Source organism: Prinia subflava, chromosome 2, assembly GCF_021018805.1.
Source record: "Prinia subflava isolate CZ2003 ecotype Zambia chromosome 2, Cam_Psub_1.2, whole genome shotgun sequence".
Lineage (NCBI taxonomy): Eukaryota > Metazoa > Chordata > Aves > Passeriformes > Cisticolidae > Prinia > Prinia subflava.
In genome coordinates, this window is record NC_086248.1 from 74149308 (window position 1) to 74170253 (window position 20946).

Consider the following 20946-nt stretch of genomic DNA (forward strand, 5'->3'; position numbering starts at 1 on the left):
AGAATGATGGAATACATTTCTGATTGAGATATCAAATTTACTTGCAGACCAGCTTTCTCTAAGCTGAGAAATAAGAGGAAAAAAACTCTATTTGCATAACATAGAAACAAAGGAATTGACTGTTAATAGGCAAGTTTTCATGTGTAATGACCACATCCAGTCAGGTTTTGGGTACCTCTAAAGATGGAGATCCAAACCCTCTGTGGGCAACCTATGCCCACAGCTTCTTCTATACTCTCACAGCTTCTTCGCGGGTTTAGGCTGAATTTTCTGTATTTCAGGTTGCACTCATTCCCCCTTGGCCTCTCACCACCAGAAAGAGTCTGCATTCAGCACCTCCTCATCTGCTCATTTTCCCAGGTAGTGACAATACCAGCACTGTTCAGTGTCCTAATCTGTGTGGAGAGGTTCAACCTGATGTGTGGTTTGTACTCACTCTCCATGGTTATTGCACAACAAGCTTCAGAAGAAAGGCTCAGACAGTTGTTGATGTTATGTTGAGGAGCTGAGCATACACAGGACAGCAAAAAGAAAACTTCCAAAATCTTCAAGTAACTCAAAACCTAAAATGCGATACTCTTCTGTACATCTAGTAAAACCTTAAGCCTTTTTTAGACTTAAAATTAGAACAATGTTTCCCTAGACAAGATGAACAATATGTTAGAAAAGATCATGTGTCTTTAAGAATGATATGAATTTCTAAACAAACAAACAAAAAAACCCACTCAGAGACTAAATGGAAGTCATGTAGTCTCCATGGATATGGCTTCAAATGTGGTTCTGCTTTCTAACACAATCATGGCTAATAGCTGCCTAGTTATGTTACACGCAAAGTATTTTCAGGAAAAAAAAACCTGGAGAGATAGTCATGATCTAAAAAGAAAACTAATAAACTCAGCATCTCTACCACAAAGAGTCTTCCTTCATCTTGATCTAAAATTTCCTTTAAATCATTGTCTGGGAATTGGTTAACTTGTTTCCAGAAATATAATCTTTGACTTTGTCGCAACAACAAGTCAAGCCCCATATTTTAATCTGAAAATTGCACATTTATCCTAGCCACAAGCATAACAGCTTCAGTTGCTAACAGCAAAGTAAACAGGCAATAAACATTGTTGTTCATTACTTTTGTAAGATTAGTCTAAATGAACCGCTTTTTGTAAGAAAGATTCTTCCAACAATTTTTTTTTCTTAAAGAAAAATTCACATTACGAAAATAACATAAAGACTTCAGGTGTTTGATCAAAACTGCAAAGTATTTTAACTAAATAAATGTCAAGGCAAACCAATAAAACATTTGAAGTCTATGTTGTGTTTTCCAAACCCAGGAAGTTAGTATTTTGCAAATTTCATTTCTCAATCAAACTCGTGCTTATATTTCTATTCCTGAAATATTTAATACGATTAGCATATTGAAGGTCACTCTTTCACACAAACTAAAACTACGTAAGAAGACATTGTCTTGCCTATAAACATATCAATACTGTAATACATCAGATATCTATATGAAATAATCCAAAATCTTAATATTGCCTAATTTCATCTTCATGCAATAAAATATAACAGGTCAGAAATGATTGCAGTGTTTTATAGTACAATAAATGTGTCAGGATATCCAGAATACTATGTCTACCATTACAGATCCCTGTTTTTTCTCTCCTGACATATTTATTCTTTCTTCATCTCTTTATGAGTTCCATTAGTTACCTAATTGCACACATATAGATATAGATGTGGATATATATAATTATCCATAGTATGCAAGTGGGAGCTGCCTAATGAAACTATAATTTGGGAGATTTAAATGCATAACATACTGTAGGTCACTTCAGCAATATTTTAAGCACTACACTATAAAAGAAAATTTGGCTCATCACCATGTAAGTAACAGCCAACTAAGCAGCCAACTAAGAACTATGGCAGCTATGAAAATTAAAACCCAAGTTAATATTTTGACCTTAGCTCACACTACTGTGCCTTTTTAAATTTTATATCTTGGTAATGGCCTCAATTAATGCTGGAATGTCATCTGGATTTGCAGCCTCAATGACCATTCTTTCTCCAATGGATCTAAGCCAGGATACTTTAACATGCTTGACTGCAGCACCACATAGGCTGCTGTGGTTCATGAGGTATCAGATTTCTGTCCCAATGCATTAGCTGTGCTGCAATAGTAAAATTTGAAAAAAGTCTGACATAATTTTAGAAATAGCTACAGCACATACAAGTGGCTCAAAGGGACTGACAGCAGGAAGTCAGCAGCAGTTTGACTGTTGCAAACATTCAACCTCCAGTTAAAGGATGGCTGCCCCAGCAGAAGCTCCAAGCTATGACCACTACAAAGAGGATGAAAATAGCACAAACCACCTGCTATTGCACTCATGGGTAATCAAATTTGAGCACCACCTGACCTTGTTGTTTTGGTTTTTTTAAACTCATGTTTCTAATGCCCCTCTTGTTTCTTCTTTTAGTATCTATGAATCTGCTGTTGAATTCCACTATCAAATACTCACATCATCAGCTGCATATGCTGCTTTTTCTGAAAAGTTTCTTCGCCTGTAAGGGAAGAAAAAAGCATCAATAAGGGGAAAAGAGGTACCTTTCAAACCATAAGTGTTCCACTTAGCTGAGGAAAAAAAATATTTGAAGTGTCTGTGCACTACACACTGTCTGAAGAGTACCTTTCAGAACAGCCACTATTATTGTACCCTAGGCACATACTAACACCACAGTTAATTTTGAATAAAGAACAAACTAAAGTGCAATCAAGCAAAATAATCTGCTTTAGAAAAGACATTTAGAACAAACCAAATGAAGATGAATGCACATGCAAGCCATTCTATTATTTTGATATTGTTGCATGAGCTTGTAACAAGAGGCTTTCACTTTAGAAAATTATAGTGAAAAACACCCTCTTTTCAGGTGTTTGTCCCTGATCTTGAATCCATGATTAGTCCAAACACTGACTGGGATTACTGAGGTGTATAAATCTATTTATGTGTGCTAGTTTTTGGAGAATCAGTCCATAGTTTTACAGATGAGTTTTATTTAAATTACTTTTTGATACATTAAGAAAAGTTACTCTTGACATTTGTTTGTTTGGCCCAGTCCATCCTGTTTTATACTGTAAGTCAATACCTGACTGCACTATTTCATACTGCAACAAAAAAAAAGTGAGTGGGTTCCTTCCCAGTTATACCAAGCACAGGTTAATGGAAGTTTCAATCCAGGCTTCTTGAAATAACTTGTCTGTTATTTTGGACATTGTTTTAATTAAAACAATCTCTTTTTTGGTAAGATTTGTCAAAAATTAATAAATTTTAAAACTATGAATGTGCTCTTTTAGGATTACTAGGCAGTAAAAGGAAAAGAAAGCCCCAAATCAGCTATTTACTGATAAAGCAAATGATAATTTTACTGGTTTCTAGCCACCCACCTAGTTTTCCCCGTCTTTCTTTCTTTGTATGCACTCAATCCCTACTTTCTTTCATGTTAGTCATCTATTGAGAATGCAGCCTGTTAAGCAGATACTTGCATCTAATCCCTCTTTTCCTTTTGGATCTTGGAATGTTTTGACACATCAGCTACAGTAAACGTTTTATAAATTAGGGATGCAGAGCCAAACTAGACTGAAATAGAATTACCAGTGTTTGTGGTGACAGCCAATGTGTTCTATAGCATTACAAAACAATTGTAATGCTGAGTGTGTTTCTCTACCCACGACTTTTGGCAGCTCTCACATTACTGCATCCCAGAATTTGTATAGGATAGTGAATACACTCTAAACTGATTGCAGCTGTGTTACTTTTGCCAAGCCAAGGATAATCCTGGCTTGGCAGAACAACTATGGCTTTCTATTGAGATAGACATACTTTTAGTCTGGGGGATGAGATTGGCTAGAGCAAATTTAGCAGGAGAAAGAAAGCAGCAATTCATTTTTATGATACCATAATTGTCTCCCCACACACATAAAACCAGAAAAATCAAGGACACAGTTGTTCTCATACAAACATAAATATTGTTTTTTCTGTATTTGAATTATGAGTCAGGTAGGTTCTAACACAACCAAAACCAATTACCTGTCTTGTGATACTGAATGTCCAGCAGCATCATCAAAAGGTAGCAAGGGTCGAATCCTGCAGTGGACTCTGATATTTCCTCTCAGTTCCTGGGATAAGAATATTAAGCTGTATTTAACACGTGTGGCTGGAGAGGATAAACACACTGAAATTTGTCAAACAGACATGAACATGTTTAAGCCAGTGTTTACCACATCATAGCCCTAGACTCTGTGGGGAGAAAAATAGAATCAATATAATTTTTCTTAATAAGGGAGGAGAAAGTACTTGAGGAAGTATGAGCTCTTCATAGCACTGGAATTGTGTAGCCCTCTCCAGCTCATATGGACAAAAAAAAAAAATGAACATCTGAGCCATTTTTCCCTTCCTTTTCCTCCAACCTCCTTACCTGATCTTTTTCAGACACCTCTAATAACTCAATAGACAACATTACACACTCCATTTCTCTTCCACCAGTCCTGAGGAAGATGTGGAATACAAAATATGTTGTGTATTTTCCTCTCCACTGTGTTCCTACATGATTAAAAAGCCAGTAGCTGATTTTTCACTCTAGTCCATTTTAGACCTGTTTATCTCTTCCATTTTGTTGGTGATCAGTTCTCATATGTATGACTGAATATAGCTTGCCTGTGAGGACTATTGACCACTGATATTAATGCCCCTTTGCTCTGGGGAATATCCCTCAGTAAACTGCAACAGAAGGCAAAATTTAGAAGGTAAGTACTTTTTAACAAAGAGATTCATTGTCCCAGGTAGAAAGACTTTAAAATATTTGTTTGAAGGAGGCTTCTGTTTCTAAAAATCAGGTCCTGAATCAGGAAACTCAAAACTAGTAATTTGTGCAGATGGGAGGAAGAGTAAATTTAAAGTACAAACAGGAAAAAATTAATCCCAAATGAAGCATCACTAATGGTTAAGCAGGATACAGCTAGAGATATTTGGAAAAATAAAAGATGACTACTTTGCAATATCAAGTCAATAATTTTAAGAATTTTAAAACAATTTTGGAAGCTGCAAATTTAGAGAGAAGAGAATGAAGAAACTCAACTTTTGTCCACTATTTTCAAAATGGATGATACTCCTTAGGGCAATAGGTGACATGAGTGCATTTGGAAGATCTTGTGTAAAAAGAAAGGAGTGGGGTTTATTATAAGACAAATGTGCCTCAGCAAATAAACACATCATATATAGACAGCTGGAGCAAGTGATATATAAGTAAAGAATATACTTATATTGGTGAGGAAATTACGGGACTAATTTCAACCAAATAAGCCAATGTTCTGTTATTAAACATACTTACAATTAAGCTGTTATGTAGAGCCTTCCTCTTCTGCTTTTCTTTCTCATATCTCTCTGTCACCTCTTGTAGAGACTGCTCAAGATCAAAAGCTTTTATCTGAAACACTAGAAGAAAGCAGTTTCAGAGCTATAAACTCCATGACTTTACAAAAGGAATTGTCCAGTAGCACCTCATGAAATACAAGCACAAACCTTCTCAACTTCTACCAAATTTCAATTAGGAGGGTTAGTTTCTGATTTACTAGACAGTTATGAAAAATCCCATCATAGTTTTTGCTATGTGAAGCTACAAATGATTACCACAAGTACACATGTGAAGTCTTGAAAAGCAATCAATAATGTAAGATATTTAAAGGCAGTTCAGTTGTGTCAGTTTGGAGTGCTGTTACCTGCCAGTGGAACCTGAAACCTACATTTGAAGCAGCTTGCTGCTAGATGGGGCTGTCACTTGCATGGCTCATAGCACATCTGCACTTATTAGACTCATGTGGGGTAACTACAAGAAGTTAACCTGTCAGTTATCCTCAGCCTCACTTACAGTGCTACTAATCCTTTACAACCGTTGTAAGGTTCCTCTTTAAGACAGCTCCATCACTCCATGAGGAATTCATAGGAAAAATAGATCATTTGAACCCTGGGGAGTCTCTCACCAAACTGAGAGGACTTGTACAGGTCATTATAAAAGCCTTCTAACTCCACAAATGGTTTTATTTCAGCCCAATTACATAAACACTGAGCAGGCCTCAAACAAACATACAGCCCAGAAAACACATTATATGACTGTAAGCTTGTGTAAAAAGCAAGCCTTGAGGAGCCCCAGTGGGAAATCAATATCCCCAGCAACTAGTGAGAAGTTTGGAGATGCAGAGTATCAAGCAGTAAAAACCAGAGTCTGGGAGCTGAACGAGCAAGATGGCCACCAGCCTCAGTGTGTGCAACCTTGCAGAGCAAGCAACAGACTTAGTATCTCAGCATGGTCACACATACAGTTTAATCTCTCTGGTATAGACTAAAAATGAAATAATTTAAAGGGACATTTGTGTACACTAGAGATTTCTCAGATCTTTTTTTAATAATACCCATGCCATTCACCTCCAGCTCACAGTGTTCCTCCACAAGTGCACTCAAGCAGGGGAAGCATGACATTAATAGATGGGGAATCAATGTCTAGGAGTTTCACTATGAAAAATCCTTCTCTTGCATCCAGCATGTGGAGTACTACTAGCATGCTTTGGTTTGGAGAATCCCATGCAAATATGTTACCATAAATTTTCAAAAGGGCTGCTTACAGTCACTGACCCCTAATCATATCATAATTTTTAAAACACAAGGTTAGTTTCCATTGATTATTTCAGTAACCTCCAAAGTAATTATCTTCCTTTATGTATTTGCGTACACACACTTTGAGTTCCCTAAGTCTCTTAAATAAGCAGTAAAGCAATAGATGCTGAGGGTACTCTTCCATTATTCCAGTCTTGAAAGGAAAAAAGTTTCCTAATACATAAATTATTTTTTTCTTAAAGTAGAGTTATGCAGTTACAAATATAAACACTCATTCAACATTTCCCTAGTTTTCTGCTTGGCATCAGATGCAAGCTATACAGGAGTTACATTTTCATCCTTAACCTGGTGGTAGACATTGGGTACATCTGTTATAAAGCAGTAATAACACACCCTTCATTAGGCAAGAGAAGGAGTCACCACACGAATGCAGCCATTACAAACATCCCTTTTCCCCATCCTTTCCCATTCCTTTGATCTATATGGAATTTTTCTGGGAGCTGGGAATGCCAGCAATTTTACTGTTTTAGTGTTATCCATCACAGTAAGATCAGTCTAACAGTTGTGATGTCTTGCAAGCAGATGCATGGGACTGTAATCTTTACAGTCCCTTTCCTTTAACTGACAGTCCCAGAGCTTTTTATTCCACCCCCTTCAATGCTGCACCAGATGTTTTGCTGCGCTCACACAATTGTTTCCTCAGCCACATAAAGGTCTAAAAGTAATCCTTCCTTCTGAGCAAATTCTGTCCTGGATTAGCTCCCTGATCTGTTTTGTGTATGGTTTCACAAAGAGTTACCCAAACATAACAGAAAGGTCCATAACAGGGACATGAAAAACAGGAGCAGCATATGGCCTAGCACAGCCATAGCACATCTGGGATATGGATGTGCGGTTGTCCCCATAGCTCCCTGGGGATCCTAATGTTTCTTGCCAGTCTAGAGTCCATTTTAAAAATGAGATCAATCTGATCACGCCTTCTAGGACATACTGCAGCTATGATACAATAGACTTGATACCAAACTTCTTTTGAACTCAGCTGTATTTTATATTCTGTACTGTAACATTATTTTTAGCATGGCCTGTTGTAATAGGTCAAAGGTTTTAAACTGAGAGTCGATTTACATCAGATGTAAGAAAGGCAGTTTTTACAATGTGGGTGGTGAAACACTGGAACATGTTGTGCAGAGAGGTGGTGGATTCCCCATCCCTAGAAACACTCAAAGTCAGGTTGGATGGGACTCTGAGGACCTGATCTAGTTGAAGATGTCCCTACTCACTGAAGGGGGAATGAAAATAGATGACCTTTAAAGATCTCTTCCAAACCATTCTATGGATTATTCTTTGGGCTGCTACAATATTTCTGTTGCTGGATCCGAGGTCCCTCTACTACTTCCCTACTCCACACTAAGGGAAATGCTCTCAAAAGGCAGCTGAGCTGGTGGAAATCACTTGTGAAGTTGAGGATAAAAGATGATGGTGGTTCACATTCCACCAATACAAGTCATTAGCATAGTGCAGAGCTCACTTTCTCCAACAAAAGCAAATCACATAGGTGCTAGCACCTAGACAAAATGAGGAAGCTCCTTTTTTAATCTTCTCCAGCCCAGAAAGTGTCCCAAAATTGCAAAGCATATGTGAGTCATTAGACTTATAAGTCACCACATTTTCCTCTTTCTGATGATATCTGCATGGTGAAGCAATCTAAAAACTAATCTTGAATTTTTATGAATTCCTACCTTTCCAAAAATCTGCTGAATTACTGCATCTGTCTCAGTAGTATCATTTGCAGTTTGGTGGCCAATATTTTTAGCAAAAATGATAGCAGCTTTATCCATGAGGAAAACAGGCATATAACAACAGAATAATGGGCACTTCTCTGTCTTATGAATTGCCACTGCTTAAATTCCAGTGGGAAAGGTGAAAGTAGCCTGGTTTTCAGATTGTGAATAAATATTTCTAAGCAAAGGACTACTCAGTTATTACAAGAAAGTTTTATAGTTTGTTTGCATGTCAACTACAACCTTGAAATTTACCTACTCAAATGCTCCTTCTGTAATTTTCTCCCTTGTTTTCAATTTCTATTTTAAGATTAAACTGGTAATATATACTGTCTCCAGAATATATACTTAGGGCTTTCTGTCTACAAAAGATTACATGTAATTTAAGGATGGCAATTCCAATGGTCATATTTAACCTTAACAATAGAATCTCCATCTAAAACACTTGACAGAGAACTGAAAACCAGCAAATTCAAAACAAAAGTCATCCACCAAAGTACCAACATACTATTTTATTATACTTAGGGAAGCTTCTCCTGATTATGATTTCAAAGAACAATGCACCAGGAAGTGCAAATTGAGAACAGTCAATGCAGTTTTGCCAGGCCTCCAAAGGAATATTTATTATTTATTTACATTACATGGCTCAAGTGCCAAATTCAATCTCCTATTTGTTCATTTAGCCCCCTGCTTCAATAATAGAAAAGTTCGCTTTTTAGATAAAGTTAATTTTCAACTTTGGGGTTTTTTCCTTGATGGAGCATTTTCTCTACAAGAATAATACAGTAATCAAATAAATTATAACTTAGTACTTAACATACAGGAATAAGTTCTGTAAACACCCATCACCAAGAGATCTGTTTGTTGCTATTGACATGAGGAGTCCCATTGGAATCAAATCAGTCCCAAAATGAAATAATTCATTTATTCATTATTCATTCAATGAAACAACTTATTACACATTGACTGGTGTGTGTCAAACAGCTTCAGCATTGCATGTTTCATGGGATTCTCAGGCCTGGTAGCAGCTTCACCAGAATCAAAGGATACTGAAAGCAGGTACAGAAATCCACACCATGGGATCCAGAGGTAGGACCAACGCACTTAACCCTCAGTGATGAGGGCAGAGTGCACCAGTGCATTGGCTCTCTTTCCTATGGATACATGAACAAGCAAGTACCTGAATTCCAAAACAGCAATCCATGTGTTGTTAGTACCTACAGCCCAGCAGATGTAAGTGGGTTTTGATTTTGAAGTAATTTTTTTTTTTGACAAATATACAAAAATACTAAAAATCAAGTCTATCCTTATTTCAGACAGTATTTTCAGAAACTCTGAAATCAGCCAAGTCCTTTCCTGGTACAGTTAAAAGCAGACAAATTTCAGCTTTATAAAGCAAAGCATTCTTTATTTGGCTCTTCTGAAATAGCCAACAAGCCTGAGAACTTCAGTTTAAAAATATTACATCTGAGCCAACTCAGCAGCAGTCTAATAGCAGCTGTAATCCACACAAAAGACAAATCCAAATTATCAGTCATAACCTCTGTAGAGTTATTTGTAGTTCTTCTAATGCTTCAGAACTCCTTGATGATTTAATGTCAAACAAGAAACAAGTGATACAATTTCAGTGACACGTTTCTCAAAAATCAAACTCAACCTTTTAATGTTAGTAACATTGAACAATTACATTGTTGATGTTACATGTTTGGAATCTAAGTGCAATGAGCCTTACTTTGCATTGCTTCATTCTGCAGCTGTATCCCCTGGACTGCTGCCAGAACTTGGTAAAGACAAGTCTTGCTTTGACGTTGAAAGTCTTTTGAAAGCTCAAGAACAAATGAATGAAGGCTCTTCAGGTCTTGCTTAAGCCTCTTCTCAGCAAGAAGAAAAATATGTTATAAAGACACAGAACCAGCAGTAAAGAAGAATCAATATGCAACCTAAATTATGATGATAAGATATCACAGGCAGGAAGAACTTTCTATTTGATGGAAGGAAGTCTTCAGGAATGTATCTTTCAGTATGTTTTGAGAAGGATCCTGCAAAACATTTAGCAATGTAATTTCCTAAAAGTTTCAGCAAGACTTTATGGATCCTTATCATTTTTTCATACCTATTTTGACCGTAACACAGCTTCAGATATAACCAAGAGTCTTTGTTATTTCATCGGACAAAAATAAGAGTGTGTGAACATGTGTGGGCTCTGTCCACTTTTATGTCATATCCAGAATTAGCAATGAAAAATTGTGATTCATCTATCCCTTACTACTTTCATTTTCATCACTTTGATCAGAAGGAATTTGCTGGAATTCACTCAAGGCATTTCTTGTATAGACTAGGTCTATGTCTTCCTCTGAGAAGAGATGTATTTTGAAAAGATCAGAAACTGATGTTGCTCAGAAAAGTATTTGTATCATGGATGTAACTCAGCATAATATACACAATGAGACTTTTAAATGTTTGTAAGATCAGCCTATATTCACTTACAAGTACACCTAAATAAAAACAAAATGACCTGATTTTAGGATTAGTGAACTTCTTGACATCCATGTCCTGAAATGGCCACATAAAGCCATCTCTAAGGTGAACTTAACAATACCTCATGTCACAGAAACACTGTGATATTTCATGGTCAGCCTGTGTTACAAAGAGTTATGTATTCTGTGGCATTTTATTTTTCCAGCTGTGGTACTGACCTTGAATTAATTAATTACTTTCAGTGATAAAAAGGTAATCTAAACTAAAGGGACAAAAATCATTGCATATTGCACTCTCAAAAGCCACACAATGTAAATGGGAAGGAGTATTTTTTTATTATTATTATGGGTATAGGATGACTGTTCATCTAGACTTTTATTTAGAGAGCTTTGCTCCCTCCTAGTATTCACTGACATCTGATAGTTTACTACCTCAACCCACTGGTATTGCATCACAAGCTGTTCTGCCATTCTAGCTAACCAAAAATGTAAAATACCACCACAAAATTTACAAAGCAGAACCACTGTAATTGGAATAAAACAGTACAGTTCCATTGGAAGTGACCTACAGCAATCATCTAGTCCAACAATGCTGCAGTTAAGCTGTATCCTTCTGTGTGATAAGAATCACATTTTTTCCTGAGATACTTGTCAGTCATTTTATGCAGCATTCAGTGCTGCCCTGAGAAAAGCTGATATTTGGTAGCGTCCCTAAAAGGAACTCACTACTCTATGGAGTAACTCCATAAATAAGTACTTCAACAAAGGCAAATATAATGGTACTGGCACTAGGACAACAGTTTCAGTCTTTCTGATGCAAAATTAAAACCTGAGTGAGCATACAGCAAACTACTTTTCTTGTGAGATCTGCCAGAAAACTCTTAGTAATCAGTAGAGCTCTCAAATGCTTTTCTTAAAGGATTTGCCCACCTTGTTAAAGTATAAAGTATAAAGTAAAAGTATATCAATATTACTGTTTTTAGGGAGGTCTGTATGACAGCCAAATGGGAAATTGTAAAGTTTTGAATATAAAAATATATTTCTCAGGTATTCATAGTATCCTATATGTAACATCCTGGAGCTCAGGAGCTTTTACCAGCCTCTCAGGTGGCTTTGCAGCCTATTACAGCAACCACTCTGCAATCATTGTTACACCTCAGTGTAAGGTCTCTTGTGAATACAAGAAAGCCACAGATCAGGTTCATATCACACCATTTTCTGGGGTTTACTATATTTGATAAGCACATAAATGCTTAAGACATTGATTGTGTCTACATTATTACTAAATGCCCTTACCTTTATTGCTCCATGCAGCTGGGTTACAACAGAACTCCTCTGCAGTTTCATCTGTTGGTCATGAGCAGCATAGAGCTGCAATATTTCATTAGTGCTTCTTCCAGCAAACCCTTGATACTATTAAAAAAAAAATCACAAAAAATCACTTAAAACACTCATGTTTCCTATTGCATTCTGTCCCCTTTTTCTCTGTAAATATTTGTAATTCAATATCTGATTACACAGGATGTTGCCAATACTTAATTTCTTTGCTTTTACATTTTTCTGAGTCATGTGAAGAATCACCTCATGGTAACAGGCCAACATCACAAAATTCTACTTTCTTAGGGTTGTAAACCTGACCACCAGATTACTAAAATGCTTTTGCAGTACCTAAACCTCTTACTTATGCTTGAGCTGGATCTAAAGAGCTAAAAGTGTGCCTTTACTTAGGGAAAAGGGCTGGTTACACAGCTGGATTAAGTGTCTCTGGAAACTAGATTTAATGCAGAAAGTTCTGTGGAAGGACATGAAACAGAACAAAGACAAACACACAGGTGTTTACTGTAGTCCTGAAGTGGTTAATAATACACAGCCCCCAACTTTGTGCCCCCTGACAACACCAACTCCACTACAATCCATAGGGTTGCAATGGTGCCAAGCTGGGCCAACAAAGCCCTACTCTGGGTCTTCAGAGAACACAGCAACCAAAGAAATTTTTTTAAGTTTATGAAGAAGAATGCTTTCTAGGAGTCTATTACCTATTATGCAAAGGAAATTTTTATGGACAACTTGGGAAATTTTTGAGATGTTGAAATCAAAAGAAAAGTGGAAATAATGCAACTTTAAATATTTACAGGGAAGAATGCAAAAAGAGTCATCTTGGTAGAGACTTCCTGTGAAATCCAGCAACATGGAAGAATCTGTATTACACTAAGAAATGCATTTTTGTGAATTTCTGAGAGTGCTGGTGCTTAAAATGAGCTGCTTCATCTATTTTCCTCTGCCACCTGTCGACATCTATCATTTCTTAATCAGTACCAATTGCCTTTTCCTCTATTTTTGAAATGCACTTGGCTTTTGCACAGACTTATTTCCTACTTTATTCCCACCACATACTCTGTGACTGCAATCCCCTCCTATTTAAATTAGCAAAAGTATAGAAGAGTACAACAAAAGACATGAAAGAGCTAGATCTACTACTCACACAATGGATTTGATTCAATTCCAATCATCTAATATCAATAGGTAAAAAGCAAACATTTAAGTGCAATGTTGCAAAGTACAGGCAATGTTGGCAAAAACAATACAACATCCTCTAGCTGTTAGGCTAAAGAAAGATTGTATTTTCAAAAAAAAAGTACTTCACTTATCGAAAGCAATATTTTCATGTGGCTTTTTCACCTCCACAAAGCATGAATCTTCTGTTTTCACATGCAAGTGGAAGCTCTGTACAATGCACCACCTTAGCACTAATAGAAAAAGTTCTTACAAGAAATAGCAGGAAGAGTTTGGGTTTTTTTTTTATTGTTACAGGCATTAAGCTCCCAGATATTGAGACTGATTCTATACAGTGTTTAGATACTCTGAAAAATCTTAGGATTTTCACCACTCACGTCATTCAGATGCAATTTTTACAAACAGCTTCACAAAAACGCACACGAGAAGTGCACCAGAATTAGTATCTCTAATCACACGTGAAAAGTTGAGCATATGTATATAAGCAATTGCAGTACTCGAGCCTTGTTGTTAAGTAAGCTTAGGATAGTTAAAACCTCCTTTTAGCACCTAATCTGCACCATCTGCACAGATTCCCCTTGACCCTCCACATTTCTCAACACTAAGATAAAAGCGGAAAGGTCGATGCTATTGTCATTGCACCACTTCCACTGTCAAGTTAATCTTTATTACAAATATTGTCTTGATTTTGAGGTTTTCTGCACTAAAATAAACATTCACCAGAGCTGTTCACAGGCCAGCACTTGCAAAGCTGTGTTTGAGCACAGAAGCAAAAAATGAACTAAAACATTTTTATAGTCAGCTTTCTTATAAGCAGAAGTGAAACTGAACTACACAATAGTGTTCTCCAAAGTGAAATCTCAGTTTTGCAATCAGATCTATTCTGGTAGACATAGCTTTATGTAAAGAAGGCTGCAGGGTCAGGATCTCAAAGACTGGTAATAAAAGCAAGGGCTATGCAGGTAAAGAGACTTCCAAACAGGAAAAAGCAGGGCAAAAGGAGGAAGAAAGAATCTGACTTCCTATGTTCAGTAACAACCCCTCCAGTATGCTGCTGGGATAACAATGTACCAGGCTGCAGAAGACAGAAGTGCTGAAATCCATCACTGTCACAAGGATGGAAGGGAAGGTCTATAGCAGGAGACAACATTTCAGTAAGACTGATGCAACCTACAGACAAACATTTAGACTGCAAACCCTTATTTATGGCAATCCTCATAAGTTTGTCTCCAAAGCTTCCCAGCTCACTCCAGCCAAAATGAATCCAATTAGCTTTACAAGTTAAGAATGAGACCTCTGTTAACCCTGGTCCCTGTGGCTGAACTTGTTACAGCTCAATCACTCAGGCAACTCCACCAGCAGACCTGAAGGGTCAGGGATAGACAGCCAAGGGCAGTAGCTCTTCTCACCAGCACAGCCGGTAGAATATTAGGACATATGGTGCAATATTGCACCACCTTACATAATACTAATTTCAATTATGATTGTTTTTTATTAGAGAGTCTTCAATTAAGGTAAAACTATTTCATAGATGTCAGTTCAGCTCATATTTTCAGATTGCTGGGGCAAATTAACCAGGAAGAGGCAAATTTTTAAAGCGTATTTAAATAACTGCCTGAATCAGTGCAAGAACCATCACTGCAGGGTTAATGGCAAAGGATTTCATTTGACATTGTTTCTGACTGATGGTGGTAGCACTGCCCACACTCGTCATGTGTCTGCAGGTCCCCATTTCTTCCAGTACATTTTTCAATAAAATAAACCAGTGCTCTATTTGAAAATAGAGGCTTCATTCTCTATTACACAGGCAACTCCTTCCTACCTCTGATATACCTTACTGACTAGAATAATTTCTTTCTTATGCTTGTGAGGACAAAAAATAATCGGCTGAAATACTTAAGGCTTTCAATGAATACTGTAAAGCAGAACAGACAATATAAACATTTCCTCAGAATATATTAGTGTTCTTCTGTATACCTAGAAAAACTCATTTCAGATATACCACCTGTTTCCAGTTAGACTTCGAAAAATGTTAAACCCACTTTTATCCACGGGTGTTAGCAAACCCACAGAGAGGGCAAATGGCTTCCCTGAGGTCACCCAACCAGTTAATGTTTCAGCCCAGATTAGAAACTCTTGGCCAAGAGTTTGTATCGCCACTAATACTCACAGCTGGCTCTGACCTAGCAGCCTAGATCTATATTCAAAACTCTTCAAATCTCTTGAAATCCCCCCTTTGAAGGCCCCAAATATTATCACGGGCTGCTCCTTATTTCAGTGAGGATCTAGGAATAACTGATGGTTCTGCAGAAGGACATAAGGCACTGAGGCCATTTGGCTGTTGCTGAATGCTGTGTGGCAAGGCACATGAGCCACAACAGCAGCACTAAAATCACACCCAGCAGGGCAGCCCTGCTAAGTGTGCTCCTAATGAAATGTCTCTCCTGCACTCTGTGAACAGTTCTTTCAAAGCACTATCCCAATTGTGTCTAAAAGTATTCCTGAAAAATCTGCCATTGTCGTTTAGACAAACATGTTCCCTGTAAGAAGAAATATTCTATATTTAATGCTTCCAGAGTCATCCCCTCAGTTCAGCTTTCTAGATTTAAAAGAATAGTAAATATTTCAATTCAAGCTGACTTCTAGTTACTTAATCAGCCTATCATTACTGCTACTATTCATGATCCTGAGAAGAGATACTGAGCTTTAATCCCTTCATAGATTTTCCCAACTGGTAAAGTGGGCAAAACCCTGAAAAGAGAATCCACAGATTTCAGTGTCTTTTTTTTCTTATTTCCACAAAGAAAATCTTTTTGAAAAAAATAAACAGTCACCTCGGCAAGTTTTAGATGAAGAGCAGCGTTTTCAGTTTCCAGGACAACTATTCTTTCTTCTTTGGTCTAAGGAAGAAAACCCACCCAAATACACAAAAATGAAAATTAAAAAAATATGAGTCTGATTAATATAGTTTTACTACTGTATTCCACTATTTCTCAGACTTCTGCGATCAATGGACTACCTACGCCCATCTCCTAATCACAACAATATTTGTATATGAGCATGCAAAAATTTGGACAAACTCTTTAATATTCCTTTATTTCTATCTTTTCTGTTATGGTGTTTGCTTGTGTGGGAATGTATAGGTACACAATTCAAAGCACTTCTGGCTTTGCGAAACCACCTCCTCCTGGCATCTTCCAGATCCGTGGTCCTTAGAAAGGCACTATTTTATTTATTTATACATAAGCACATACTTTCTCCACTACCAAGGCAGCACTATTAGAGGTCTTAGACGGTGTCAGCCGCTCCCTTAGCACAGGGCGCCTGGCGAGGGGCGGTGCGGCCGGAGGGAAGGAGAGCTGCTCACTGCTCGGACACTCTTCTTCTAGCCCAGCCCCAGCTGCAGCAGGCTCCTCTCACGCCTGGGGACCGAGCAAGCCCCCACACGGGATTGGGGACCCCGCCCAGGAACGAGCCGCGTTAGCAGCGCTCCCCGGGCCCTCCCGCTCGGCGGCCGAGGCGCGGCCCCGGCACGTGCCCGCCCGCAGGCCCCGCCCCGGCCCGCCCCTCGCCCGCTCACGCGCAACCGCTGCTCCAGCTGCCGCAGGCGCTGCGCCCACACGGAGCTCGGGTCGAGCCCGCGGCGCGGCCACATCATCGTCCCCGGGACCGCGCCGAGGCGGAGCGAGAACTCCCGCGGCTCCGGCTCCGGCGGGGATTTAACCCGTGACGCGTCCGGGGCGGTAGCGCGGCTGCCATGGCGACGGGCCCGCCCCCTCCCCGCCCAGTGCCCCGCCAGCCGTGCCTCATCCCTGAGTGGCAGGGCGGCCAGCCAATCAGCGAGCAGGGAGCCGGGGCGGGGCGGGGCCATGGCGGGCGCTGTGGCGGAGAGCGCCCCCAGCAGGGAGGCCGAGCAGGGAACGGGCGGGTTGTCCGTGGGGCGGGGGCCCCTCCGACTGCAGGGTCCCGTGGGACCAGTGACCTCCGAGGTCCATACCCATTATCCAGAGGGGTCGGGGATTCCTCCGCCTGCAGCGTCCCGATCTCAGAGACCAGGGAGTGCAGGAACAGGAGGAAAGCCTGGCGCTCCCAAGGCTGGTGCAAGGCTGCCCGGTTCCTGGGCCCGGGGGCGCAAACCTCGCACCAGCGCAAAGGGCCAGGACGAGAAGGACAGAGTCGAGAGCTCTGATATTGGCTACAGGACTTCCTCCCCAAGCAGCTGGGGATCAGTGCTTTGGGCTAAGGCTGTCAGGCCACAAAGCAGATTAAGGGATAGGAACATCTGTTACACGGAGCGTGCTGGGGGAAGCGCAGCCTGGAGGAAGGGAAATGTGCAAATTCCTGATGGGAGAGCATGAGCAGCACAGACTGTGCTCTGCGGTGCCCAGGGGCCAGGACAAAAGGCAGGAGTCTAAGGACAATGTGGGGATAGTCAAACACTGGCACAGGCTGCCCGCAGAGGTGATGGAGTCCCCACCCTTGGAGCTACTCAAGCCCCACTTAGGCCGAGCCCTGGGCAAGCCTCTGTGGCTGACCTTGCTGTGACGCTGAGCTGGGTGATGCACCACAGTCTGTTTAGTAACTGCGAACACGGCCGGCATTAGGGCCGGTCTTGGCACAAGCACAAGGCCTGTGGGTTCAGGTGCGTGGGGCTCCTGAGAAACTGCCCAGAGCAGGAGCTATTCATCCAGGCTATGGCTGGGGGTCTCACACTAGAGTTTCCAAGGTGACAGTGTCACATGCATTAGCAATATTACTTGGTACTCTACTGTATTGCACTAAAAGATTTACATGGTCTTGAAAGCAGCCATTTTACTATTTGGCTATAAAATATACAAGTATACCAGATACAGACATGCCAGCTTCTTGGAAGTGGGAAATAGAACTATTTTTGCACTATAATTTTTTTTTCTTTTTCTTTTCATTTAAACCAAAACCAACATGATAATTACAGAGGAATCCAGTTCTGCAAAATAGCAGTCTCGAGTTACTCTCTACTGATCATGGCAAATATGCTCTCATGCAGGCAGTAGAAAATCCAAAGACAGAGCAGTGAATCCCTCCAAGTTTGGTTACAAAAGGGATAGTGCTCCTTTACTGAGTAACCCAGATACAGCCCATCTACCACAGACCAAACCAAACACCCCTGTGCAGCTTTATCCACCATCTTCTGGGATTCTGCATCTTCAACAAGTTGCTACAATCTACAACCTCTGTTAAATACATACATATATATATATATATATATATATATATATATATATATACACACACATACCCATCTGGCTGGTTGCAGCTAGGTTTAGCACACAGAAGTGTAACTCAGCAGTTCCTCCTTAAAACTAGTTCTGCTTTGATGGAAAAATGGGAACTGACAAATGGATACAGGCTAAAAAACAGTTCAAAAGTGCTGAAATGTTGTGGATGGTACAAGATGTTGGCACTGAGTAAGGCAGACAGGATTTTAATCAACATCAGCTATTTTGAGGAGGAAGACTGAGTTGCTTGCAGGGTGTGACTCACAGTTCTTGACAATGAGCTGTGATTTTATATGTAATGCTTATCCTGCAGCAGCAATCAAGTCAGAACAATGTTATTTTCCAGCAAAACTCAGCTTCATCCCACAAGGAGCACCTCTGACGTGTTATGGTTAATCTTTCCCTTACTGTAGATTTTACCCACTATTAATGAGATTAAGGATCTTGTTTCTGTAGGCTGCAACAGACAATATTTAATTTACTATCATTCTTTGAAGTAGTAACCTAAAACTGAGCATACACTACTCCTATTTAATCATTTCTCTGTGCACCTCTGAAGGTCAAATAGTACTGAAAATAGTCCCATCAGTAGAAAAACAAAAAATCACAGTTTGATGTGTGACTCACCGTAACAGCAGTAAATCTCCTTAGGGATCTTCCTTCTGTTTCCAAAGCTTAAGAGAGGTTGCTTGATGGGTAGGGAACAAAACTGCCTGTTGGTGAGACCTGGGCAAGAAACAATTATAAAATCCAGCTACCTTCTAGAAATACTGCCAGAGTGTGCTGCAGCACACCCTTCTACACTGATTCTCTGCTTTGAAGAATCTTTTTGCCCCAAACTTTTACCATCTGGATCTCATATTCCCCCTGCAAATGGAAGGCCTTGCCATATTACAGGTTCTTCTGTGGAACTTCAGGGCCGGAAATTTAATGGAACTGTCTAAATCTACATTTAACTCTATTAGTTTTAGCATTAGTGAAATACCATACATGGATTATAAAATCCTTCAGTGGATTACAGATTTTAGGATGCTATTAAGTAAGCATTGCCTTGAATACTTCTGATGCATTTCACTTTAACCCCAGCAGTAGAACCAACAAGATCTAAGAATTCCCAGCTCCAAAAACAGAATTCTGATGAGTTGTCCGTTGCAACATTCCTAAATGCAGTAACAAAAAACACAATGGTAGAAGAGCATTTGGGAAATAGCCCAGGAGAGAAGGCTGCTATCCCTCTTCTGCCAAACACGGAGAGATTCTGCTCTATGTCCCCGTGTCTTCTACTGCCTCTGTGAGGTGACATTCTCCACACTCAGCAGATGGTATCTTTAGTCTGCTGTACTGCACACAGCCTCTAAACATTATTTGGTGAAGCTGTAAATATTTCATTGCACATTTTTTTGGTAACTGTAGTTAAGTTCTGAGCACTCATCAGTTAAACAGATTCTCTGGGCAGGTGTATTGCACTGTGGTCTCAGTGAGCTTACCTGCCATTACATCTACGAAAGAAGTCAGCCAACTCCAAATTTTTAACCTGTGAGGCTTTGCCTTCTGGGCCACACAGCCAGCAACTGACCCTGAGACAGCAGTATCATGTGATGAAGCAGAAGGAAGGGCCAATTCTTATCATCACATACATGAGTCACGTGTTTTAAGACTGTTATTACTGAAGCTCATTTTTTACCAGCACAGGTTTGTGTTATCTAATTGAATTAGGAGGTAACAGTCTGCTTTATTCTGCTACTTGTGTACTCATTGCTTGATGTACAAACAGCAATCTCTGTGATCGAGTATATTGCTTATTATTTCAGGGAACAGGATGCATGTTATGGACTTTGTCAACATCTTCATTTCCCTGCCTTTTCCTCAACCCCCAGCAAGACTATAGTACTGACTACCTAAAGGAGTTGGAAAACAGTGTGTATGGATGATAGGTGCAGAAGGGAGAATTTAAAACAGATTTAAAATGATTACTTTTGCAGAGCTGACTACATATGCAAACATAACTTCACACAATTATCACTGTAAGGGCCACTGGCAGTAAAACCAAGAGCTGTGCTGCCAAGGCTGATAGTTCACGTCCCTAAAGCAAGGCAGGTGCTGCACTGCCCAACAGCATCACACCAGTGTGCTCACTGAGCAAACCTGACCTGAAAGCATAGCCCAAAACCCTTTTTCCCATTGAAAATGCATTGCTACTGCTGCACATCACACACAGGTCCTCTCTCATAACCCCTGGAACAGTCTGGTCTTGAAA

The 20946-nt window shown here is 39.6% G+C and overlaps 1 protein-coding gene and 1 long non-coding RNA gene across 2 annotated transcripts in view; one reads left to right on the forward strand and one right to left on the reverse strand.

Annotated features, from left to right (window-relative positions):
- LOC134547067 (uncharacterized) overlaps window positions 1-10326 on the forward strand; it is a 28929-nt gene extending 18603 nt beyond the window's left edge. The window contains exons 5-7 of the long non-coding RNA XR_010079354.1: window positions 282-360; window positions 2472-2595; window positions 10195-10326. This is a non-coding gene — a long non-coding RNA (uncharacterized LOC134547067). The remainder of the gene's footprint in view (window positions 1-281; window positions 361-2471; window positions 2596-10194) is intronic.
- The window catches only part of KIF25 (kinesin family member 25), a 41566-nt gene extending 24389 nt beyond the window's left edge, over window positions 1-17177 (reverse strand). Inside the window, exons 1-7 of the mRNA XM_063390575.1 lie at window positions 17012-17177; window positions 16266-16331; window positions 12214-12330; window positions 10173-10311; window positions 5380-5483; window positions 4080-4168; window positions 2514-2556 (exon numbers count right to left, since the gene is read on the reverse strand). Of these exons, the coding sequence (XP_063246645.1) occupies window positions 2514-2556; window positions 4080-4168; window positions 5380-5483; window positions 10173-10311; window positions 12214-12330; window positions 16266-16331; window positions 17012-17089 (636 nt within the window). The 5' untranslated portion in view covers window positions 17090-17177. The remainder of the gene's footprint in view (window positions 1-2513; window positions 2557-4079; window positions 4169-5379; window positions 5484-10172; window positions 10312-12213; window positions 12331-16265; window positions 16332-17011) is intronic.
- Between the last annotated feature and the right edge of the window lie 3769 nt (window positions 17178-20946).